The sequence below is a fragment of the Prionailurus bengalensis genome, chromosome B2 (genome assembly GCF_016509475.1).
Source record: "Prionailurus bengalensis isolate Pbe53 chromosome B2, Fcat_Pben_1.1_paternal_pri, whole genome shotgun sequence".
Taxonomy (NCBI): Eukaryota; Metazoa; Chordata; class Mammalia; order Carnivora; family Felidae; genus Prionailurus; species Prionailurus bengalensis.
The window spans coordinates 42,414,892-42,441,714 of NC_057349.1; the positions used below are offsets into that span (position 1 = coordinate 42,414,892).

Below are 26,823 nucleotides of genomic sequence, written 5' to 3' on the forward strand. Positions count from 1 at the left end.
CTCTGGTCAGTCAGTTTAGGTTAAATTCAGATGGCCACCTGGAATGTTATTCAATCTTAAGCCAATTAAAAACATTTTTAAGGACCTTAAATTTTATGTATCCCATGGTGCTTTCTTTCTGGGTTCCAGTATCAGGCCTCTGGGGCTTCAGGACCCTAATTTATTTAAAGGTTGTTCTCTCTGATGGCCTAATCTTTACTTTCTTGTTTACTTTTACCAATTTAAGGATTAGTCAGAAGGTAGAGTTCACCAAATTCGTTAAGTACTCATTATTTACATCCCCTTCACAAACGCAGTAGTTTGTTAGACCAGATATTTCACTCGATTGATGATAAACTTGAGCTTCTCAGGTTCCTTCACGGTAGAGTAGTTGGGTCTTAGGCAAGGCTCTTCTGTGAGTGACTACAGTCACTCTGTTAAGAAAACCCAAAGCTCTTTGCAGCGTTTTGTGATACCCCCCTGGCCTTTGGTTGACACAGCCATATTTAGTTGATCAGAATGTAAGAAACAGTAAAACACACCTCCTGTTATTCTGTGGTGGGGGTTAAGTGGAGGTGAGAGGAAGGTCAACATTTATATGCATTATTATGCTTACCAAATCCCTGATTCTCTTTCCTAGTCTCTCAAAAGCAATTCTGAACATTACTTAATTTTTATTTGATAATTTGGAAGGATCTTAAGATAATGGATCATAGGTCTCTACTATACATCTACCCAAGTGTTAAAAATTTGGTGCTGGAGGAAAACTATAAGGGTAAGAGTTAGCGAACTCTCATGATGCAGGACTAGCAAGTAGAAATGGAAGTAAAAATTCAGACTTTTTATTTCAAGTCATATAATATTTCATACTGATGAGGTGCATTAGGAGTGAAACACAAAGCCAGGCACACATAAAGTCACCTAACACAACAGGAAACAACTCGGTTTTTGGTACTCTTGCTCGATGTTTGGAGAAAAAGCTAGGATCCCAAATGAGTTTTTATGCCTCTAAAATTTTTTTTTTCCTCTTCTCAATTACATTTAAGTGAAAAAAAAGGGAAAGAAAGCAAAACAATAATAAGCTTTGTTGGTAGGTCTATACCATTTTCATACGTTCTTGGGAAGAAGGTAGCAAACAAAGTTTCTGCAACAGTAAGTGATGCTTAGAGAAAAATGAAATCACTGAGCGATGCCAGGACTGATTACTCCACTGCACTTGAAAAGCAGAGATCGCAGTCTTGTGAGCCCAAAGTGGTTTCATATGGACTGCCGCACTTGTGGTTTGCGCTTGAAACTATAACCTGTCAAATTAGAAGCAGGCGAGGCCTATGCTCTTCACGGTTCCGCTTTCTACTGTCTACACTTACGTCTCTAAGTTCAGCATTTTTTAGTCAGTTAAACTCTGCTACTTGGATGAGTAGAATCTCAAAATTGCTCTCCATTATGTTGGTTACAAAAGATTTTAGGTACGATATAAAGCTTAAAGAAACCGCCAATCTGACTTTTAACACGTCACTGTAACTATTTTTACCAACTATCGATATTTTATTGTCCTGGTTACCACTACCTCGTATATAAGTGCAGGGAAGAGGAAGAGAAACTGCGTAAGTTCCCAAGCTTTTCCTCCCCCGCCTTTCCAGATATTTTATTGACTTTAACTTATACCTTACTGACTCATCATTTTTCCAGGCCTACAGTAGCCTGCTATTATGAGCTTAGTGTTACAACATGCTCCATTTCTTCTCTTCTCCTTGATTGTGGAATGTCCTTCCAGGCAGTAGGCTTGGTTGACAGAGATTTTCCCATCAAAACTGAAAAGCTAAGTGTTCTATTTTATTAATGTTTTACGTAGAGTCTTTCCTTAATGAATCTTTCTTAATGCCCATTAGAGTAATATAAAAATGTTTCTTAGAAAAGCATAAACAACATTTGCTCTCTGTGTAATGCATCGTAAGTGAAACCATGCTACTAAACAATCATATCCTTTTTGGGCCATAATGACATCAGAAATATATGTTTATCATCCGCTTTGGACAAGTTAGCATGATTTTGGCCCACGGCGAAGTTGAACTAAAATCATTTGCAGTTGCCCCAAACCAAGATAACCACACATTTCTAAGGTAATTGATACCTAAAAAGAACATTGCCTTTAGATCACAGTTCGTGATCTAAGCATACTAATTCTTTAAAGAAGGCTGTTAAAGTTTACAAAGCATGTATGTCTATTGGACTTCCTCCAAAATTTGACATGAAATAATTATATTTTTAGCATGCATAGAGATTATGATAAAGTAGGTACTTAGCACGATCTTTTGGAGTTCTGGAATTACCTCTCTTGTCCCATTTAAAGAGAAGGGGAAAATGGAGATTTTTTTTTAAACAGGTAAAAGTCTAATAAGAAGAAGAAGAATGCTTTGTATTTTGGAAGGCACTCAAATGAAATCAGTCATTTTTATTTTCAAGTAAGTATTTAAGGAAACAGTAATTTTATGAATAGATAGCTCAGACAAATAGAAGGCAAACAATTTTCATATTTATTGTGAAAACATATTCAGGGAATCCAAACACATGTTACAGTGATGTAAAGCACGTAACTGGCCTGAATATTACCTCAGCTAATGAGTGCATTCATAGCCTGCAGATATGTCCTGAAAAACAGTTCTTCAGCTACATGCCAACACAAAAGTGGGAGAAATTACCTTTGCCCACAAAGAGAACTGGATGACTTGGGACAAAAAATAAGTTTCAGATAAAATGGTAACAGGAAAAGTAAGACCTGGAAGGAAGTTGAGGGAAATCGACTCCTATTCAAAGGAGGAAACAGAGAAACAGAGCACTGAAGTTGCCTCCCAAAGTCATGTCTGAAGGCTGTATAATGCTGCCTTCAGACATGCAACTACTGTTCTGGGCAATTCAGACATCAGTCAAAGAACAGAAGAATAGAACCAAATAGCATAAGCACTGCAATGGCTATTCTATTACTGTAAAAAGGGAAGAATATACTATACCTCCATTCTTTCTTGTTTAACTTCATCAACTTCATCATCTTCAAACATTGCCAAGAGTTCTCCTGTTTGGTCAATAGAGTTGAGAAAGTCTTGGGCAATTTTTTGTCTTTTGTTTGCATTATTGCTGCCACTCAGTTTGTCTTCATGAACATAAAAAAGAAGGAAAAAAATGTGCTTAATAGGTTTACATCAGCACCAATCACTACATGTATTGAATACTGCATGTGAAATTCAGAATTGGAATTCTCTTGAAATAATCTTTAAATGGAGAATCTTTGGGCACCTGAGTGGCTCATCTGGTCAAGTGTCTGACTCTTGATTTTGGCTCAGGTCATGATCTCACGGTTCACGAGATCTAGCTCTGTGTCAGGCTCTGTGCTGTCAGCGCAGAGCCTGCTTGGGATTCTCTCTCTCTCTCTCTCTCTCTCTCTCTCTCTCTCTGCCCCTCCCCTGCTCCAGTGGGTGTGCTCTCTCTCTCTCTCCTTCTCTCAAAAATAAATGAACTTAAAAAAAAAAAGGGAGAATCTTTGCATCCAAAACAAAAGCATAAGCCACACAGAATTAAATCATTTATTTATGCCATAAATAAGATTGAGGGAACAAAATACCAAATTATCAATTAACGTAGTGTGAATGGACTGATCAAAATTCCTTACCAAAAAAAAACGAAGCCCTTTCAGATTTAGAAAAAGAATCCTGATATACCAAGCCTAATTCAGAAAATAAATACGAAATTAATGTGAAATTAAATTATTTTATTTATGAAAATAAATGTGGAATTAAAAGGAGAGGATGTTACACATGTTACTGTGGCAATACATTTGAGGCCTAAAGGGACAAGGCCTTACTCTTTTCCTCTTAAGAGATAAAACTATCATATTTATTTAAAAGCAAAACCTAACTTTAAAAAAGTTATTGCAAAAGGTCAAGAGGGAAAAATGCAATAGGCAGTACAGTTTAATGTATAAATATCAGTGTGAATTAGTGACAGAGAACTAGATTACTTTTTAAAGTGATAAATTACATGCACAGATACCAGCCTATGCATCTCTGGGTGAAAGTATCCAATCCTTCACCATTAAACAGGATGCTAGCTGTGGGTTTTCCATAGATAGCTGTCTTGGTCAGTTTATAGCACATACTATAATAAATGTATAAATATATTGTAGACTGGATGGCTTAAAAAACCCATAGTTATGTCTCATAGTTCTAGAGGTTAGAAAGTCCAAGATCAGGTGCCGGCAGACTTGGTACCTGATGAAAGCCTGCTTCCTGGTTTGCAGATGGACTGTCTTCTCCTATTCTCACATGGCGGAGGACAGAGAGCAGAAGCAAGCTCTCTTGTATCTCTTCTTGGAAGGGCACTATTCCCATTCATGAACACCCCTCCCTCATGACTTAATTGTTTTCCAAAGGCTCTACCTCAAAATACCATCACACTGGGAATTAGGAGGCAACATAGGAATTCTAGGGGGACACAAATATTCTATTCATAGCAATGACCTTTATCAAGTTGAGAAAGTTCCCTCCTCAGTTTTTTTGAGTGTTCTTCTAATGAAAGACCTTGGATTTTTTTCAAATGATTTTTCTACATTTATTGAATGATCATGTGGTTTATAAACTTCATTCTATCATTATGATTTTTTACACAAGTTTTTTTCTAAATTTAAACCAATCTTCCATTCCTGGGATAAACTCCATTTGGTCATGGTGTATAATCCTTTTTGGATGTTGCTGGATTTGGTTTCCTAAGTATTCTGTTAGGGATTTTCACAATCTATATTAAAAAAGACATTAAGTAGACAAAAAGGCAACCTACTGGATGGGAGAAGATATTTGTAAATGATGTATCTGATAAGGGGTTAATATCCAAAATATACATAGGACTTACAGAATTCAATAATTAAAAACCCCAAATAACCTGATTAAAAATGGGCAGAGGACCTGAATATTTTTCAAAGAAGATGTACAGATGGCCAACAGACACATGAAAAGATGCTCAACATCACTAATCCTGATCAGGAAAATGCAAATCAAGTCTACAATGAGGTATCACCTTACACCTGTGAGAATGGCTAGACTAAAAAAGGCAAGAAATACCGAGTGTTGGTGAAGACATGGAGGGAAAAAAAAACAACCCTGTGAACCATTGGTGGAAATGTAAATTGGTGCAGCCACTGTGGAAAATGGTATGGAGTTTCCTCAAAAAACGGACAGTAGAATTACCATATGATCCAGTAACTCTACTACTGGGCATTTACCCAAAGAAAATAAAAACACTAATTCAAAAAGATAAATGCACCGATATGTTTATTGCAGCATTATTTACAATAGCCAAACTACAGAATCAACCTAAGTGTGCATCAATTGGTGAATGGATAACAAACATCTGGGGTGTGTGTATGTGTGTGTGTGTGTGTGTGTGTGTGTGTACACACGATGGAATACCAATCAGCCATACACAGAAAAAACGAGATTTACAACAAAATGTATGCAGGGTATAATGCTAAGTGAAGTGCTTTAGAAAGAGAAAGACAAGTATCGTATGATTTCACTCATATGTAGAATTTAAGAAACAAACAAAAAAAGCCAGACAAAAAAGCCAGACGCTTAAATACAAAGAATAGACAGGTGCTTGCCAAAGGGGAGGTGGAGTGAAGAAATGGGTAAATTGATAAAGGGGACTAAGAAGTTTAAGTTTCCAGTTACAAAATAAATAAGTCATATGGGGCGCCTGGGTGGCTAGTCGGTTAAGCGTCCAACTTCGGCTCAGGTCATGATCTCACGGTTTGTGAGTTCGAGCCCCGCGTCAGGCTCTGTGCTGACAGCTCAGAGCCTGGAGCCTGCTTCTGTTCTGTGTCTCCTTCTCTCTCTGTCCCTCCCCAACTTGTGCTCTGTCTCTCTATGTCTCTCAAAAAATAAATAAATGTAAAAAAAAATTTTTAAAAAACAACAAAGTAAGTCATAGAAATGGAAAGTATAGCATAAGGAATACAGAAAAACAATGTATTAGTTTTTAGTTTTCTTTTCTTGTGATATCTTTGTCTGGTTTTCATATCCGAGTAATAATGGCCCTGAAGAATGCACTGGGAAAGGATTGGTGTTAATTGCTCTTTAAACATTTGGTAAAATTCATCATGAAGTCATTTAGCTCTGGGTTTTTCCTTGGGAAACTTAAAATTACTAATTCAAAGAATTTACTTGTCATAGCTCTACTCAGATTTTCTATTTGACTCAGTTTCAGTACTTTGTGTTTTTATAGGACAGAAAGTAGATATTTATAGATTTGGTTATATAAGCCATTGTATTTACCATTTCTGCTTCTTTTCATTTCTTTCTACAATTTGAGCAGCCATCTTGTGTCACTCCTTACTCCAATACAACCCTGGTACCCCCCACCTCACTTATGTTGTTACCGTCGAATATATTACCTATCTATGTGTTATGGACTTGACATTACATTATATACATTGTTTTATACGTTGTTTTTTAAATCTGTTACGAGAAGAAGGAAAAATATATGCAATTATATGGTTTCTTATATTTACCTACACAATTAGCTTTATAGGTACTTGTGTGTGTGTGTGTGTGTGTGTGTGTGTGTGTATGTGTGTGTGTGCGCACGCATGCACACACGTGTATTCAAATTATTGTCTGGTGCCACTTGCTTGAGCCTGAAGTACTTTAGCATTTTTTATATGGATTTGCTACCAAGAAATTGACCCAGTTTTTGTTTATCTAGGAATATATATAAATTTGCCTTCACTTTTGATATGTTTCTTGGTTAACAGTTTTTTCTTTCAGCACTTTGAATATGTCATTCCATTGCTATCTGACCTATACTGTTCTGGGGTTTTTTTTTGTTTTGTTTTGTTTTTAACCTATATTGTTAATGAGAAGTCAGCTGTTAATATTGCTGGAGTTCCACTGTATGTGATGAAGTGTTTTTCTCTTGTGGCTTTTGTGATTTTTCTGTCTTTGTCTTCCAACATTTCTAGAAGAATATGTCTGAATGTGGATTGCTATGTGATTATCCTAATTGGAGCTTGTTGAGCTGCTAGGATGTATAGATTAATAATTTTCATTAAAGTTGAGAAGTTCCAATCATTATCTCTTTGAAGATTTTTTTCTGCTCTTTTTTTTTTTTTATCTTTCCTATCCTTCTGGTCCCATTATGCATATATTGGCTCATTTCATGATGCCTCAGATTTCAGAAAGCTCTATAAATTTTTCTTCATTCTTTTCTCTGTTTTTCAGACTGCATAATCTTTAACAATCTGTCTTCAAGTTCGCGGATTCTTTCTTCTCAGTTCAAAGCTACTACTGAGTCTCTACTGAATTTTTCATTTTAGTCATTGTGCTTTTCAACTTCAGAATTTGCATTTCTTTTCTATAACTTGTCTCTTTATATTAATCTTTTTTTAAAAAAGTTTTTATTTAAATTCCAGTTAGTTAACATTCAGTATAATATTAGTTTCAGCTGTGCAGTATAGTGATTCAACACCCAGTGCACATCACAACAAGTGCTCTCCTTAATTTCTGGCTCTTGATTGATATTTTCTAGTTTGTGAGACACTGTAATCATATCTTCCTTTTGTTCCTTAAAAATGGTTTCCTTTAGTTCTTTGAGCACGTTTACGATAGCTACTTTGAAGGTTTTGTGTGACCAGTCCAATATCCAGGTGCTCTCAAAAGCAGTCTGTGTTGCCTGCTTTTTGTTCCCCTTTTTTGTGGATTACATACCTGGTTTTTTGCATGCCAAGTATTTTGTTGTGACTGTTGTTCAAAATGGACATTTTATATTGTAGTAACTTCTGGATAATTATTCCCTCCTCTTCCTGGGGCTTGTTGTCAATGTTTGCTTGTTTGTTTAGTGACCTGGCTAGACTGGTTCAAATAAAATCTTTTTCCCTCACAGCATGTGGCCTCAGAAGTGCTCCTCAGAGGGCACAGCCTTGAGCATGCAATCCGTCTCCTCGACCACCAGGGATGACTGTGGTTTTAGTCGGGTTCTCTTTGGCCGTCACTTTGCCAGCTCTCTTCATTAAGTTACCTGACTCTAAGGGTATCACACACAGCCATTAGCTTCCACTAACTTCTGGCTGATTGCTTTACTGTTTTTAATTAAATACTCTTGGGCAGAAAACGTTCCACAGATGGACTTGAATCATGTCGGGCCCCTTTGCAGAGTCAAGATATTGCTAGCCTCTACATTTTGCCCTGACCGCGGAAGACTCTTCTTGGCTGTATATTCCCTTCGTTTCCTGTTAAACCTTTAGCTGATGCACTGTTTTGTTATTACCAGTATCACAGAGCTTCCAGCCTCCTCTTAACTGCTCACCATCAGGATTTCCATTGTCTCCTATACCACCATTAGGTATGAACTTCACAGGCTCTGTTCTAAAAAAAATCAGTCCCCGTAGGGAAAGGTGAAGAGCTCTTTGTGAACAAAGCCTGCTTCCCCCTCTCGGCTGAATCTCTGTATCGCTGTACTGGAGCTGGGGGTGGGAATGGCAATCGGCTTCTCTTAGAAAGACTCCTAACTCTGTGAGTGGAGATCTGGGTGGGGATGGTAGTAGCCCACTCTCTTCTAAGCTTGTCCCTTCTCGCGTGGAGCTCTACTTCGCCTGAGCGAGCTAGGGTAGGGCATTCAGGAGCCGGTATTCTCCGCCTGCCATGTCTGGGGTAGAGCTTCCCTATGGGTAGAGAAGGAGTGGAAGGTGCAGTCCTTTCAGCTATTCCTGCATGGAACAGAGCTTCTGCGACACGGAGCCAGAGGAGATGTGAGTTGCCAACCTCCTGGGGGGACACTGTTGCCTTAGACTTGTGGCTGGAGAATCAAGTGTCCAGGGTTCTTGGGAACATTTGCCCAGAGTGAAGCTTCTACTGAACTAAGGTGGCAGGAAAAGAGAAGAGGAGTTATAGGGGCAGGTCCTGGCTCAAATCAAACAGACTCTCACTGTTTTTGGTATTGTTTCTTTTTTTTTTTTTTTTTGATTTTTTAAAATGTTTATTTGTTTTTGAGAGAGAGACAGAGTGCGAGCAGGGGAGGGACAGAGAGAGAGGGAGACACCGAATCCGAAGCAGGCTCCAGGCTCCGAGCTGTCAGCACAGAGCCCGACGTGGGGCTCGAACCCATGAGCAGTGAGATCATGACTTGAGCCGAAGTTGGATGCTTAACCGACTGAGCCACCCAGGCACCCCAGACTCTTCCTGTTCCTAATGAGACTTTTTTTTTTTTTTTAAATATGTGCTTCTCCATTTGCTGTATACCCTTAGGACAATTTCTGGAGACTTTAAGCCATTACTTTTTCTAAAATTTAGTTTTGTATATATACAGAAAGAGAGTGTGAATGGGGGAGTAGGGCAGAGGATGGGAGAGAGAGAGAAAATCTTAAGCAGGCTCCATATGGGGCTTGAACCCATGACCCTGGGATCATGACCTGAGCTGAAATCAAGAGTCAGTTGCTTAACCCACTGAGCCATGCAGGTGTCTCAGAAGCCATTACTTTTTAAAGTTTTCACCAGTTAAATGTGTTTCACTGGGGAACGGGTCTGCCACACTGCTCATATGGCCATTCTCAAAGTCCCACCTCAGTATTTGATATATTTTACCTGAGCATTTCATCTTATATGTTACAGCAATTATTTTAAGACTTTATATGACACACACAAAAAAAGAAAATTTAGATGAAAGTAAAGAGGCGAGATTTGAAATACATGAGGAGAGGACATCAAACTGATATGATGCTGTTAATACAACTGAATACTAGTCTTACCACCCTGAGCTTCTTGGCGTTCTAAGGTTGTTGTTAATATCTATCATTGATTCGATGGCAAGAATGTATCAGGTGATTTTCATACATTAGGTTTTAAACATGCATATGAGTTCTACCATGGTAAGTGGTATAATTTTTGACTTATGAGAAAATGGATCCTCAAGTTCACAGAGAGAGAAAGCAGAGAAGAGGGACTGATTAGAATTCAGGTCTGTTTGGGTGTAAGTCTGTATTTTTTATGCTCTCTAAAAAAAGAAACGTTTAAATTCACCTGGATGACTAGTCTTCAGAAATTAAATTCTATGAGAATTACAGTAATATTAAATAGGCACCACTGATGAAACATTTGATACGAATTTTTCTTTCCTTCTTTTCTTTCTTTCTTCCTCCCTTCCTCTTTCTCTCTCTCTTTCTTTCTGCACGGTTAGTACACCTGCTAATTTGTTGAAGGTATATCACAATTCACTTCCAAAATTTGTTAACTCTTCAGTTGGTTTTGAGTAGTTTGCTGGATTTCTTAATCCAGGAGAATTTGTTGATTTATCAATGTAATTATTAGCCATGGATACTCACTACGCAGTGACTATATCCAATGCAAAACATGTGAGTTGTTTCTAAAACACATATATTTACTTTGACTCAGTAAGTATTGTTCAGCACATTTCTGTTTTCAGCTTAGCACTGTTTGATTCTGAAACATTAGTATTTTTTTTTCTAAATATTCTGTAATGGCGAACTGAGTTGGAAATTCAGATAAGGGCAACTGTCTATTCTGCGTTAGGCTGTTGGTAAGATTTCAAAGAGTACTGAAATAGCACCCCAAAATGAGGTGACTTTACATCATACCACATATCAGATACTTTCTATAATAAACTGAGAAAAACCCATGTGTCAATTTCAGACATATACAATAACAGTTTTGTCTCCATACATCTGCGACAGAAAAGTTATTCTTGCTCCGATCGATTAGGTTCTGTATCAACATGATTTTCTCAGTTTCATGGCATTGTGATATAAAACAGGCCACATGATTAAAAGGACTGACCTACCAGATTACTATGAAGCAACGGAAAGAGAAAATCATACGATTTAGCTGCCGACTGAATAGATATTTGGATAGTTTCTCAGCTACGTTACGTCACGGAAGCACATCCGTCCTACTGGGACGGGTATGTCCACGCTGTCACTGCATCGATGTGTCACACGGGCACATGAGCCATGTCGCTCTCCGTTTAGTGTTTTTGTTTAGGTTACCTTCCAGAAGATCATCCTCATCGATGCCCTTGACAATCTTGGATTTGTAGTCTCGGAAAAACATGTACTTTAGCAGTCTTCTCAGTTTTTTCTATTAAAAATACGAAATGAGTAAGAAACCTTACACATACATTCACTTTACAGGTAACAGACCACTACAATAACTAAATCTAATAAACTTGTGTCCAGGATCATTGGGGAAAACACAGCAGTCCTCAGCATACTACTGTGAAATAAAAGGTGTCATCGTATTAAATAAAAAAGCTAAAACAGCTCAAACACAAGTGTTTTTAAAAGTACTCTTTATTTGCAAGTATCTAAATGCTCTAGAATTGCAATCATTGGGGTTTTTGGTTTTGGTTTTTTTTTTTTTTTTTTTGGTCTTATAAAAAGTTTCAAATTCTTCCTGAAGACTGTGATAAATATCACATGCTCCATATTAAGCTAACTATTCTGACTTGACGAAATTTTGTACACATTGAAGACCAAATTTTATTTTTTGAAGTGATTTATAAACATCTAGACAAGGATTTTGTAACAGTTGCTTTAAACAGTTGCTTTAACAGTTGCTTTAAAATGCCAAAGTCTGGACGACTTTCTATAATCTGAGAAATATTTTAACGAGACTCGAAGCTGACGAATGATAGTTGCGTCTTGATGGTTTTCTTTAGGTTTATTAAAAGACCGTAATACTGCTTACCTTTAAAAGTAACTGATAATACTTTGTAATCTGCTGTGTGCTTACCCTTAGAATTTAATATTCTAAGGGCTCCTGAACTTCAGGTTTAAGATTCCTAATTATGGCTGAACCACAGTACATTTTACACAAGCTCTTTTTACACGCATTTTATTTGATATTTGCAACAACCCTGAAACACAGACAAACATAATCATCTCCTTTTTACATACAGGGAACCTGAACTTAAAAACAGTCTTACAACTAGAGCTTAGCAGGGCCAGAAGTAGAACGTAACCTTTGAACCTGTTCCTTTGTTTATGATTTTAAGTAAAGTACCTACCTTACAGGACCACTGGGAGGAATAAATGGCAGTATGAGTGAAGGTGCCAGGTACAATACAGTAAGCAGTCAATAAATAAAGCTTGAAAATAAACCAGAATTACCAAGAGAAAAACCATGCACCTATATATGGGTCTTCTGCTACCCTTCCTTTCTCTTTGCTTCTCCGATTGTACTCAATACTTTAGATTTAACTTCGTCTTACAGTACACCTATGTAAACTACTTTAATTCAGTCTGGAACACGTCAGCATATAAATACAACTATTATTTTGCAGAGGAAGATGAGAACTCTGGCAGCTATCATATTACAGCTATGTTTGCAGTTGATGAAAGCTTTCTGGTTAAGAGTCCTTCTGGAAGTCGAGGAGCGTTGTCAATTAGTGTATGTTCCTGTGGTTTCAGTATGATTTTAAATTTTGACTTTCCCAAAAGGCAGGAAAGAGCGTCAAGGGGGACTGTGTTTTTTTTTGTGCGATCCTCTTTAACCTCTGCCATGAAAAAGGGAAAGGTGGTTGGACATAGTCTGTCACGTATTAATGCTAACTGCACTGTTCCCCCGCTGCCTTCCCGAGGGACCTTGGCTCCACACCCCCATTTCTGCCAACAGTGTCTATTCCTCCTTGGTCCTCTGAGGATAATGAAGCCGCCAAATCCGGCACATTTGTGCTCTTTCCCATCTCTCTGAATTCTTCCTTCCTACCCACTTCCGGAGCCATCATGCTCATCACATTTTGCCTTGATTATTGAACCAGCATCTTGGCCAGTTCCTTTGCGTTTGATCCATTCTGCATGCAACTGCGCGAGTCCCACCCCACGCAGAGAATTCCCCTTCAGCATATCCCACAGCCTCTCATCGAAGCATACAACTTCAAAATTCTGCTCCTTCAACCAAATCACACATGTTTCCTACACCGGATTACAGCTTCTTGATAGTGGAGACATTTCTTTTCTCTTCCTTTATATTCCTCATACCATCAAAGAGTTAATGAAGTAAGAGTTTATAAGATTTAATAGTAGACTGGCCAAGGTGCGGTTTCTAGATCTCTGGATCTCACTGTATGAGGAAGAGAAAATACATGATCTAAGTTCAGTCAACCTTCAGTCAAGCAGAGTTAAAAGGTTTCACAGGTATAAAGTAGTTGGATATTGGAAAGGATGGTAACAAGGTTATCCAAAAGGTCGGACGGGATGTCTTCTGATAAGAAACAGAGCCACAAGGATATCAAAAATGGTGGAAGAGGAATGGGTATGTGTACCGAAGAGGCCGGCGGAAAAACAATGGAGCAATCAGATGGACCATCAGAAACTAAACGCGGCTGGCTCATTCGGGATAGCAGCTGCCATGACACATGGTGGCTATTCAGCTAGCTTTTGTACATGTAACTTTCAGATGACACTTTTATTAAAAACATGTAAAATTTTACAAAATATTTTCAACTAGCTGCTCATGGAAGATAGTTATAGACTGGTAAATACCAGCCTAAATATTTTATTTAATACCAGGGTCCAAAGAGTAAGAAAGGTAGATCTTTAACCATAAAAGAAAAGTCTAGCCACTATTATGTTTATGCTACTGAAATACTCATCTTGATTTAGTTTTCCCCGAATAAACCTTGAAACAAACTCTGGGAAAGCCTGTAATCCTGTGTAAAATTAGAAAGAAAAAAGATGCCACTTAGTTCTACCCCACTTATTAGAGCAAAGCACACAAAGGATACGCAGTGAATAGTATGTAGTAACGAAAATGTCTAAATATATATGTAAGCATAAGTGAAAATTCGTTGCTAGCATAGTTTTGCATAAGTGCCTGACCCACGAAAACAAATACCAAGTTTCTTGTAGTAAACCATTTTGTTGTGTAAACTACGAAGACCAAAACATCAGTTTAATAGTTGTACTCCAATGTGAAAGCTATATAACAAGGACACGGTTCCCAATATGTGTGAATTAAGCACCAAACATGGCCTGTTAATACAATGAAATTATTTTATATTACCTTATCTTTGCGCATCAAAAACAGAAGGTCTTCGGCAGAGATTACCCTGGCTCCCCGAAGCTGAGAAACTTCAGCAGCTTGCTGTAACTAACAACAAAGAAAATTGAGGATTTTTTTTCTCGATAATCTAAATTAAATATACTACGGTCATGACGTCTCAAGGGAGATAAATATACTAAGAGTTAAAAACCTTTGGGAATAATCCGGCAATCACATTACTGCTTTTAAAAGCAAAATGTCTTATGTTTTGAAGTAAAAAAAACACAATTAAATTAACTTATAAGCCCACCTGTAACTGATACAATAAACAGAAATCCTTGATTTCTTTCATGCAAAAGAAAAATCATGTGCAGCTTCCAGAAATGCATTAATGCACCTGAAAATAATTTTATGAAATTTTATCCTCATATCCATGTGAGCAATGGTTTCACTCAGTATCACTAGTTGAATAAGTATATTATTAATCTGAGCTCCCATGCTGGTATGATTTGAAATAGGCCCATTCAGAACTTTAAAAGATCAACAAAAACAGTAGCTGTTTCTAATATCCAAAGGAAAAAAAATAGTTTTAGTTTTGGCAAGTCTTCAGTGGGCAAAGGATTCAGTCTATAAATCATAATACTGGACTGCATTAATTTCTTTCCACACTAATCACATGCACACAAAAAGTTAACTGTATCTGGAATGCACAACACAAAACATACTGCATGAAAAGTTAGATTCCCCCTGCAATGTTCATCTGGGCCCTTATATCTACAAAGTTGAGAGTTTTCTGGAATTCAGAAGTCCTAGAAACACAATCTTACTTGAAAATGACCTGGAAAATAAAAGAATGTGAAAAATGATAGTTCTATTTTCTGGCACAGGCAAAATCGGTTTCGTATTTTGATTAGTTGGAAGGAACATAAAATATGTCCAGATGAAAAAAATAAAGATACTGGAGAAAACACTACAAATATGTGCCTGTAACTTCTTCCAAATTTGATCAAACCGTAGTGACTGCACCACAGCATCTCTATCCAATATTATAAAAATATTTACATATAAAAGCTGTTCCTAAATGCATTCTTCTTTGAAAAGAATACATCTAACATATCCCTGAGAACTAATCTTTCAAAAGTGACACACTGTTATCTTAACAATTATAAGGAATCAAATAGTGCATTTGTACTAAAGAAATTCTGCTTGAATGTTCAAGCGATTTTGCTAAGTAAGCTTCAAACCTTGTCTAAATACACAGACTACAAAATAGACTATAAACTCCCTATGTGTCAGCCTCACCACTGAATTTCCTGGATACTGGTGGTTGGTATATAAACATAATTCTACCTAAATATAGAAATTTAAATTTAACTGTGAACCATTTAAAAAGAAATCTTAGGGGAAAGGTTTTAAAAGGATGATGTATCTACCCAGAAAGAAACTACAAGTTTTCAGCAGGAAAAATCTGAACATATTTTTCTAAAAACTGCAAGAGTGTCAGGGAGATACGCGTACACGTTTTTTTTTTTTCCCCCCAAATAAAAACATTTCTACCATAGTATAAAATACACACAATCAATGTGGAGAAGAATATGGGCTCAGTATCCATTTAAATGTCTGGACACAGAGAACATACACTGAACCAGGAGGCAGCACTGACAAGTAACTTTGTATTTTCTTAAATGAAGGATGGGGATGGTTTGACAGCTGCAAAGTACTATACAGAACAGAAGGAATTTCACTGATGTTAAGAAAGGATCAGGGTAAGTATATATCCCTAAACTCCCTAAAGAGTTTCCCCAATTAATTGTTTACCCGCATTACATATAAATAAATAATCCGTATTTATTATCCTCTCCAAAATGTCAGTTTATTAACCAGGAAAAAAGAGACAGTGGAAAATAAAGACGTAATTGAGTTAAGACATTTTAAAACACCTTTGAAAGCCAGGACACAACTACTGTAGGGACCTCCAGGAATATACGTCATGGTACGTTGTCATAATTAGCAGGAAACCTGAACTCTATTTTTTGTCTATCCGATGCACCAATTTCCTTCACCTAAACTTGTACCTTACTAGCCCTGGCACTGCTAGGATTCTCTAGAATGCTATGGACTTTCATGAAGTGATTCCTTGAGACCAGAAGTTACTGTTGTGTTACTTCACTAAGCCTGTCTGTCCTGATGTGCCCCATGCTCCAAAATTACCTCTCCCAAACTCTGACCTCTGAGCTATCGCATTAGCTAATTACGGCGATCACACTAAAGTGTGGATTACCCATTGGCTTCCTTGTAGAAATTTTTGTTCATGCCTATCAGAAAGAGTAAAGAAACTCTTCTTTAACAATGTAAAGCTTAAGGGGCGCCTGGGTGGCTTAGTCTGTTTTAAGAGTCCTGCTTCAGCTCAGGTCATGATCCCACGCTTCATGGGTTCTAGCCCTGTGTCAGGTTCTGTGCTGACAGTTCAGAGCCTGGAGTCTGCTTCAGATTCTGTGTCTCCCTCCCTCTCTGCCCCTCCTCTGCTTGTGCTCAGTCTCTCTCTCTCAAAAATAAACAAACATTTTAAAAACAAAAAACAAAAACAATATAAAGCTTAAAAAACAGGATAGCAGCTGGCCAGGCCAGTTTCACAGAATGCTGAGCTCAGAATTGGTACATTTAATGTGAAAGCCCTTCACTGAGCCAGGAAACCAAAATAAAAAAAATAATCCTAATAACTTCAGTGTTACAAAAATTGATTCTACATTCTAAGAAATCTCAGTTTCTTAATCTGTGAAACTATATCGAAGTTGTACATCATTATTTACTGTTGCATGTTAAATATTTCTGGCAGTAATTTGAATCACTTGAATGGTACACTTCACACTTTTTTATTATAATGAAAGTAGTATACATTTAATTGTGATATTTATACTTGTAAGGACTGTTTAAAAGACCAAAGTTCCTTTTGCATATGAACACTCATCATGCTTGACACTTTCTTTGTTAAACTTTACATTTCATCTTAAATGCCTCATCTTTGATCCCTCGAACAAATCTCTTCTCAATTTCTCATTGCCGTCAATGACACTAACATTCAGACTCACTGTATTTTTCTTCCTCTGCTACATTTTCACTAACCTCTGTCGATTTTGTTTTGTTTTAATCTGCTCAGGTTCTCCAATCTGCTCTCTACTGCCACAGTACTTGTCCTAATCCAGGAAATTGCAACATCTCCAAATTGTGATGCAATCTAGATTTAAGTGCTAAAATGATCTTGCTCAAATATGATGTCCACAATTCTCATTCTAGGATATGAGACTTCACTATTATCTAACTTTAATGTGTCTTTACAGCCTGACTCACAGATTTCTCTATACATTCATTCCCATCATATTTCTTGTGGGTTTTTTTTTTAAATATTACTCTACATTTAAATTCCAGTAATTTCAATTCTATTTTCACACTTTTGTGCATCTATAATTGTTAATTTTATGTGTCAACTTGTTTGGGCCACAAGGTGATCAGACCTTCAGTCAAAGATTATTCTGGGTGTGGCTGTAAGGGTATTTCTGGATGAAATTAACATGAGAATAGATAAAATAAGTAGACTGCCCTCCCTAATGTGGGAGGACCTCAATCAATCAGCTGAAGAACTAAACAGAAAGTGATCACCTTGGGGCCCCTGGGTGGGTCAGCTGGTTAAGCTTCACGCTCAAGACATGATTTTGGCTCAGGTCATGATCTCATGGTACATGAGTTGGAGCCCCGTGTGAGGCTCTGAGCTGACAGCATGGAGCCTGCTTGGGATTCTCTCTCTCCCTGTCTCTCTGCCCCTCCCTCGTACTCTCTCTATCTCTCTCTTTCTCAAAATAAATAAACTTAAAAAAAAAAAGAACATGATCACCTCACACCTGTTAGAATGGTTAAAGTCAACAACACAAGAAACAAAAGGTGTTGGCCAGAATGTGGGGAAAGGGGAACCCTCTTAACACCATTGGTGGGAATGCAAACTGGTGCAACCATTTTGGAACGGAGGTTCCTCCCGTATGGAGGTTTCTCAGAAAGTTAAAAAAAGAACCGCTCTATGACCCAGCAATTGCACTAGTATTGACCCAAATAATCCAAAAATACTATTTCAAAGAGATCCATGCACCCTGATGTTTAAAACAGCATTATCTACAATAGCCAAATTATGGAAACAGTGCAAGTGTCCATCAACTGATGAGTGGATAAAGAATATGTGGTATACATAAACAATGGAATATTACTCAGCCATCAAAAAGAATGAAATCTTGCCAACTGCAATGACATGGATGGTGCTAAAGAATATTATGCTAAGCAAAATAAGTCAGAGAAAGACAAATACCATATGATTTCACTTGCATGCAGAACTTTAAGAAACAAAACAAATAAGCAAAACGGAAAAAAAAGAGAGAGAGGCAAACCAAGAGACAGACTCTTAACTATAGAGAACAACTGATGGTTACCAGAGGGGAGGTGGCTGGAGGGATGGGAGAAGTAGGTGATGGGTATTTAGGAGTGTACTTGCTGTGATGAGCACTGGGTGATATGGAATTGTTCAATCACCATTTTGTACACATGAGATTAATTATTACACTGTATGTTAACTAACTGTAATTTAAGAAAAAACTTAAAAAAAAAAAAAAGAACATAAAGACCAAAGAAAGGGAATGGAACACCTGCCTACCTTGAAATGAGACACTGGTCTTTTTGAGCCTTCTGACTCAGACTAAAACATCCCGTTTCTCAGGCCTTTGGATTCAGGCTGGAAATGCATCTCACCTCTCCTGGGTCTCCAACTTGCCAACCACAGCACTTGGGACTTTTCAGTCTACATAATCATGGGGGCCAAGCCTTTCCTTTACCTATCGATTTGCCTATCTACCCACCCACCTACCTACCTACTTACCTATCCTCACACACACACAAATACACACACAAACACATACATTGTTGGTTCTGTTTTTCTGGAGAACCGTAATATAGAACTATATACTCAAATTATCAGAAATTTTTGTATTCTTTTTGAGAAACAGATTGTTTACGGGATGCAACACTTTGTTCTTTTAAATATATTTATTTAAATATAAATATATTTATATATTTATATATGCCTTTAAGGGGCGCCTGGGTGGCTTAGTTGGTTAAGCGTCCAACTTCAGCTCAGGTGGGGATCTTAAGGTTCATGGGTTTGAGCCCCGCGTTGGGCTCTGTGCCAACAGCTCAGAGCCTGGAGCCTGCTTTGGATTCTGTGTTGCCCTCTCTCTCTGCCCCTCCCTTGCTCAGGCTCTGTCTCTCTCTCTCTCAAAAATAAACAAACATTAAAAACAATAAAAAAATAAAATATAGGTTTCAAAATAATTTTCTCAAAGAAAAAAGTTCTATGATTATCTTCATACAGTAGTGTTCATTACCTAACCTAGGCATGAAACTTACATGCTCAGTTTATAATACCTTAATTATACTTGTCAACAAGTTTCTTCTTTATTTTCCTCAACCAGTTACTTAACACTCTCACTTCCCAACTACATTTTGAATAACATCTGTAGGCCCAGGTCCACCAATCCCCAACAGACAGTTTATAAATGTTTGTTAAATGTTGGCAATCCATTTCCCCTTGACAATTGTCAGTTTTCTCGTCTATGATATAAATGAATTGGGCTAGATGAAGTCAGTAACATTTGTCTGGGACCCATATAAATTCAGCAGAAATATTTCTCTAAAGTTCCAAAAGGTTTCAAAAGTATCACAAAATTAATTTCACAATTATTAACATCCTGAAAGTATTCCATTTTAACCACACTTCTCTTGTACCTCTTTCCTTTGGGTTTTGACTAAATCCCTGGATCTTACCTTTTTGAGAATACTTAGTAAAAAAATAAATAGTAAAAGGCAAGAGCTGTTGAAAGCTATGTTATGAAAAGCTGTATTATAAAAAGCTAGGTTGTCCCCCTAAGATTTGTCAGTCTTTCTATCCATTGGTGTATCACTATTTACTAGGCCAGATTCTAGGTCCAATGATGAAAGGACAGCTCTACTTACAACCTCAAAGATCCTCTCTGAAACTCTATGTTGTGACTGAAGGGACTAGAAGTTGGGAAATCTGGATTCCAGGTCCAGCTCTACTACTATGTAAATATGTAAGATCAGATATATCACACAACTTGCCTAGATCTGTATGTGTGTGTGTGTGTGTGTGTGTGTGTGTATTTAAATGTATACATATACATATATATGTATGTATATGTATATATTTACATTTTTAATGACTATTAAGAGAGTTAATAATCTTAGGAACAATAGCTCCCATTTATTGAGTACCCAATTTGTACCAAGCACTGTGCTGTGTTGTAAGTATGTAATTTAACTGAAGTTTTTAAAAATTTTAAGTTAAAATGTATGTAACATTAAATTTCAAATAATACTCTAAGTTTTATAATGACAGGCAGGAATACCTTATCAACTTCTTTGCAGTCTGTAATTCTACTTCAAAAGGCAACTACTTTCAACTTGTCTAGCTTGTTCTCCTGTTATTCACCTCCATATCTGAAGCAAACTTACAACGCTTGTTTTTATTTTCAGCTTTAAATACTATCAACTCTTACTTACAGAAGATAAAGACTGAGTGTTCTCAGATGCCTCGTATTTAGCTATCTCCTTCCCCCGCCCTGATCTTATCTATAAAATATAATTAAAAAAAAATTAATACCAAGTGTTTATACTTTTATGGCTGTGTAAACACTGTTACAGCTTGGCTACTGTGAGCAAATTTCTTTTTACAATTTTAAAAAATACTTTTCTTGGGGTGCCTGGGTGGCTCAGTCGGTTAAGCGTCCAACTTCAGCTCAGGTCACGATCTCACGGTCTGTGAGTTCGAGCCCCGCATCGGGCTCTGGGCTGATGGCTGAGAGCCTGGAGCCTGCTTCTGATTCTGTGTCTCCCTCTCTCTCTGCCCCTCCCCCATTCATGCTCTGTCTCTCTCTGTCTCAAAAATAAATAAACGTTAAAAAAAAATTAAAAAAAAATATATTTTTCTTGTCGTTAATCATTTCCTTGGTTTGTTTCCTTGCTTACTATGTTGTGAATCGAACACTGTTTCATCACAAACTCCTTGAAAGATTTGAACCATTTAAGGATTCCTTTCAAATTCATTGTTTTGTTTTCACTCAGAGATACCTCACCTGGTGTCCTCCAACTCTTTAACTATTCCTTTTGGATTCCTATTTTCTTGATCCTATTTCTTGCTCTTTCTTAGCTTACTTCATTATTTTGGTAGATTTCTTTTGTTCTTGAGCATAGATATAATAGCTGCTTTAAAAACCCCATTTGCTAATATCAACCTCTGGTCATTTTGGAGTCAGTCTTCATTTTGTCTACTCTCTGGGATGTGGTCATGTCTTCCTGTCCCTTCATATTTTAAGGAATCTCAGTTTTATCTGAGATATTGTGAATTGTACCTTATAAGGACTCTGGATTTGGTTATGTTCCTCTGAAGAATAGTGATTTTTATTTTTTTCCAACAGGCAGAATGAAAACTAGAACAGTAGAATGGACTCAAACAAACTACAACACTTATCATCCTCCCCCAGTGGTGGGGCTATAGCTAAAAGATACCTCTGACTGTTTCCTGAGAATAGGTATAAGGGAAATAAAATTTTAAAGATCCAGTATTTCTGAAAATTCATTTAAGCCACCCTCATATTCAGTTAGTAAACTGACTGCGTATGGAATTTCAGATTAAAAATCATTGCCTTTAGAATTGTAAAGGCATCGCTCCACTGTCTTCTAGCTTAAAATATTGCTGTTGAGAAGTGAGGCTTTTTTCTCTTTTTCTTAAGCCTTTATGTGACTTTTTCCACCACCCCTGAAAAACTCTTAGTATTGTTCTTTTCAAACCTGAAATTCTGAAATTTCATGGTGCTGTGCCTTGGTGAGGTTCTTTCTTCATAGATTTTCTTGGTATTCCCTGGGATACTATAATTCATGTTTCTGTTCTTCATATCTGGCAAATTTACTTGCCACTATGAAATCACTCTGAAAATTTCTTTCCTTCTGTTTTCTGGGTTCTTTCTAGAATGTCTATTGATTGAATGCCGGTAGTCTTTGGGCCTAGGATCTCCAATACCAAAGTTTGTTTTATTCAACCCCTCTAGAGAGTAAATCTACACTATTTTGCCAAATGGCAAAAGGACAGTTGACTGCCTATATGGGATAGGGACTGGGACAAAATTGTTTTCTTTACTTTCTACCAATCCTCCTGTTTTTCATCCACCCAAGACTCTTTTCTTCAGAGGCACCTTCAATCCTGATCTTTTCCAGGTTCCAAGGTTTCACGTTTCTCAGCTCTTCTAAACTTTTGGCATTTCTATCCATCTTTAAATTTCCGTAATTTTTTTTGACACATTTCATCTGTTATTTAATATTCTCCCATTTTGTCTTTGTAGGTTTATGCCCCTTTAATTATTTTGCTGTCTTTTCATGTGGTTTCAGAAGAACTGGAGATAAACACATGTATCACCCATGTTTAAGCAGAAACTGATATTCTTTTTTTAATGTTAACATTTATTGAATATACTATCCTATGCTTCTTGTCTTCTATAACCCTCACGAAAAACCTATGAGAGATGTCCAGGTACGCAAACCTGGTACTAAATAATAAATGCTTAATATCAAGCCATTCATTTTTCTAAGGCTAATTTCTTATTCAGAATACAGGAAGGTATGATCATTAACTCAAACCTTACGTTGCATAGAAAGTCTAACCCACAAAAACATTTATTTGCCTTTCAAAACATTTTCATTGCTGGCAATGAAATGGTTGCCAAAATAAAAATGGTTTGGATCAAAACATCCAAGCCCGTTGCTTCATGCAGACACAGCTTAAGGACTGAGCACTAAGCAAGTGTTTGAAAGGAAATGGATTTGTAACTAAATACAGTTAACATTCAGGATACTATAAATGTAAGATACATGACTTCGTATTTTCCTATCATATGATCTCCTTATTCTTTGTTGGTGACTGGTCTTCCACTGTCTTAGACATCTGAAATATAAACAAGTATATAAATTGATAAAAGATGTGCCTAACTCTTTGAGAGTTTCATTTTAACTCTTCTTTTTAGAATAGTAAGTCAAACACAGTTAAGTCAAGTTTTAAAAAAATATGATAAAGCTATAATTATCAGTATCTCATGACTCAAAGAATTTGTTTTTATTTATATACATATTTTAAAGAATTACCAAGCCACAATCAATATAAACCTGCAAAGCTTTAAAAATGTCCAATAAACAATCACTGCTTTTGTTGTATAAGAACAGCACACTGGACAAGGAACTAATTCTTTGGTTACTCCTATTTAAATATGAAATGAGGAGAACAACAACCATTTGAAAGTTTTAAACTATTTTGCGTAGAAGTTATTCATAAGTAACTTTCAAGTCTAAACACATTTAGGTTTGCAAGGAAGCAAAAGGATATGTTGGAAATTTTTTTAAGTTGAAATTAAAGTAATAAACTAGATTATAACTTACATAGTATACTATTCTGTATTACACCCTATCTACCATATTAAACTGGATTAGAGTTTAAATATTATTCTATTAGCTAACTGTAGTTACTATTATTTAAAATTTAACTATTTACTATTTAATTATTAAACCTAAAATACTATGTAACTACTTAAGCTAAAATACATTAAAATTGTAGAAAGACGGTAGGTCTTGATTTGCTCAACATTCTACATGGCTATCATTCAGTTAGTCAATAACTGAAAATGATATACTTTAAAGGTCTAAGGGTGTACATTTCATCTGCATTTCTAAAAATTTTGGTGGCTTGCAAAATATATACTTTTCTTTTTATATAAACTTTTTTTAATGTTTATTTTTGAGAGAGAGAGAAAAAGAGAGAGAGAGAGAGAGAGAGAGAGAGAGAGAGAGAGAGAGAGAGAGAGAGGCAGAGCATGAGTAGAGGAGGGGCAGAAAGAGAGGGAGACACAGAATCCAAAGCAGGCTCCAGGCTCTGAGCTGTCAGCACAGAGCCTGACGCAGGGCTCGAACTCACAAACTGCGAGATCATGGCCTGAGCCAAAATTGGATACTCAACCGACTGAGTCACCCAAGAGCCCCCCAAAATGTATACTTTTCTTGACTACAAATAATAATGACTCTTTTTTTTCCTCTGCTTATTTCATGGCATCTCTGTGCCTACCTCTGTAATTCCCACTTTTCTAAAGAGGCATCCACTCAAAGAGTTGTGGCCATTAGTTATTTCTCCAGAGGGCAAAACTCTAACAGGTAAAAGACTGAGTTCATTACATTTCTTCAGAACTCTGCCTAATTTTTCACATGATAGCCTGCTTTCATTTTACCCCAGAATTTTAGGAATAAACATAAGCCTTGTACTAAATCTTCATGCTTAGATCAGGGTATTAAAAGCACTGAATTACAACAGACCACACATAGACCAATTTAATGACTGGAAAAATTACCAAATGGGAAGAATAAAGTAATCCTAAAGAATAATCATGAAGAATGAGGAAAACTGATTTCTAATTTTATCTCTATTACTATCACCCTTGTTTTGGCAAAAACAATTTTATAATTTGGTCCTTTTGTTGAGAAAATAAATGGAGAAAGGTGCCTGGGCGGCTCAGTTGGTTAAGCATCCAATTTAGGCTCAAGTCATGATCTCACAGTTCACGAGTTCGAGCCCTGTGTCAGACTCTGTGCTGACAGCTCAGAGCCTGGAGCCTGCTTCAGATTCTGTGTGTGTCTCTCTCTCTGCCCTTCCCCCACATGCGTGCGCGCTCTCTCTCAAAAATAAATAGACATTAAAAAAAAAAAAGGAAAGAAAATAAATAGAGAAAGTGCCAGCTTTAGACTTGAGAGTTACAGATTCTGATGCTGGTTCCCTCAAAACCCGATTGCTGCAGGAAGAGAGCAAGGGTCTGCTATGAAACTCCGTGAAGGTGTGGTTTCCTCGGTCAGTACCGTGTATCTTGTTTCTGAGCATTTATGATTACCTCCATTTTATGGTCTAACAGCATATTATCTCCGCATGGAGCCCTCTACACACTGATTTCACAGTTGAATCAAGAAGCTTTAAAAAAATCATTACTTTAAAAAAGTTTCCCAAACCATCTTGTTTTCTCTTTCATAAAATTAAAATAAATGCCTATGGATTGAGGTTTATGTGAGGTGTTGTCATGCAGCATACAATAAGCCCTGAATAAATGCTAGGTACATTTATTTAGAAATGAAAATTTAAATCTCAGGGTCATCATAAAAAAGTTGATCATTTCCAGTATTCACAAAGATTAAAGGCTATTATTGGGCTACGCTTAGCACTAATGACTTATTTTACCATAAACAAACTTAGGATGTACATAATTTGTTTGGATATATACACATATACACACAATACATATATACACAATTTATACACATACATATATGTGTATATATACACATACACATGTATTTCTATGTATATAGAGGGTGTATATCTAGAATCACTTTCTTTTTTTTTTTTAATGTTTTTATTTGTTTTTCACAGAGAGAGAGCGTGAGCAGGGGAAGGGCAGAGAGAGAGGGAGGCAGAGGATCCAAAGTGGGCTCTGTGCTGACAGCAGAGAGCCTGATGTGGAGCTTGAACTCATTGACCATGACATCATGACCTGAGCCGAAGTCAGACACTTACTGGAATGAGCCACCCAAGAGCCCCTAGAATCACTTTTTTTTTTAAATTTTTTTTTTCAACGTTTATTTATTTTTGGGACAGAGAGAGACAGAGCATGAACGAGGGAGGGGCAGAGAGAGAGGGAGACACAGAATCGGAAGCAGGCTCCAGGCTCTGAGCCATCAGCCCAGAGCCCGACGCGGGGCTCGAACTCACGGACCGCGAGATCGTGACCTGGCTGAAGTCGGATGCTTAACCGACTGCGCCACCCAGGCGCCCCTAGAATCACTTTTTAAACAAGTTTTTAAAAAGTAACTCTCATCTAAAGTTAAAGGGAAAAAACTATATAGACTTCTTTTGATAGAGAACTCATAGCTGCTGTAGTAATTTCTCACGTTGAATCACCCCACCACGAAATATAACGCATGCCTTCGTATGCATACATTTTTGAAGCTATAGTTTTAAACAGAATAGCGGCTCCTTCTGGTCCTCAGGTTCTTCAAGTGGGAATTAAAAATGAGCTCTTTTTGGCTCTTACTTTCTGGTTCTAGTATTTAACCTTAGGTATAGTTTACTTTTGGCTCCATAATTAAATGCTTGCATCAATGAGAGAAGAAATAAAAAAAAAGAAGAGGTCAAAGAGATGAGGTTCAGGAGGGAGTCATTTTCAAAAAAAAAAAAAAAATTAAAAAATCCACTTAGTTATACCAGTGGAAATAGCAACCAATCCAATTAATTGTGTAAGTGTGGAAGGGAGTATGAGGTTGGACCATTATTTAGCATTAATGACTGATTTTACAATAATGTTCACCATGGTACACAAATCAGCAGGTGATACAGTTAATTATTCCAGTATCCTACCCAATAGTTCCAGAAACATTTGAAAGCCAAAGTCAGTTGCAAAATGGGATTAAAGCAATGCAATTACTAATGCATAAGAGAGATTGGTCTCTATCTGATTCTAATCTGCCCTTTGCTTTTATCATATGATGAACAGAGATAATTTGTATATACTTCCCCCTCAGTCTGTCAGAGAAAGCAGCCCTTATTCAAATTTTGTATTCAAACATTGCTTGCATAGGAAAACCAATCAATGTTGTATATAGTATTTATCAAATTAGA

At 37.0% G+C, this 26,823-nt stretch overlaps 1 protein-coding gene across 1 annotated transcript in view; it reads right to left on the bottom strand.

The window, feature by feature from the left end:
- The window catches only part of SUPT3H (SPT3 homolog, SAGA and STAGA complex component), a 540,189-nt gene that overhangs the window by 145,371 nt on the left and 367,995 nt on the right, over positions 1–26,823 (bottom strand). The window contains exons 4-6 of the mRNA XM_043591577.1: positions 14,037–14,123; positions 11,021–11,111; positions 2,988–3,127 (exon numbers count right to left, since the gene is read on the bottom strand). Of these exons, the coding sequence (XP_043447512.1) occupies positions 2,988–3,127; positions 11,021–11,111; positions 14,037–14,123 (318 nt within the window). The remainder of the gene's footprint in view (positions 1–2,987; positions 3,128–11,020; positions 11,112–14,036; positions 14,124–26,823) is intronic.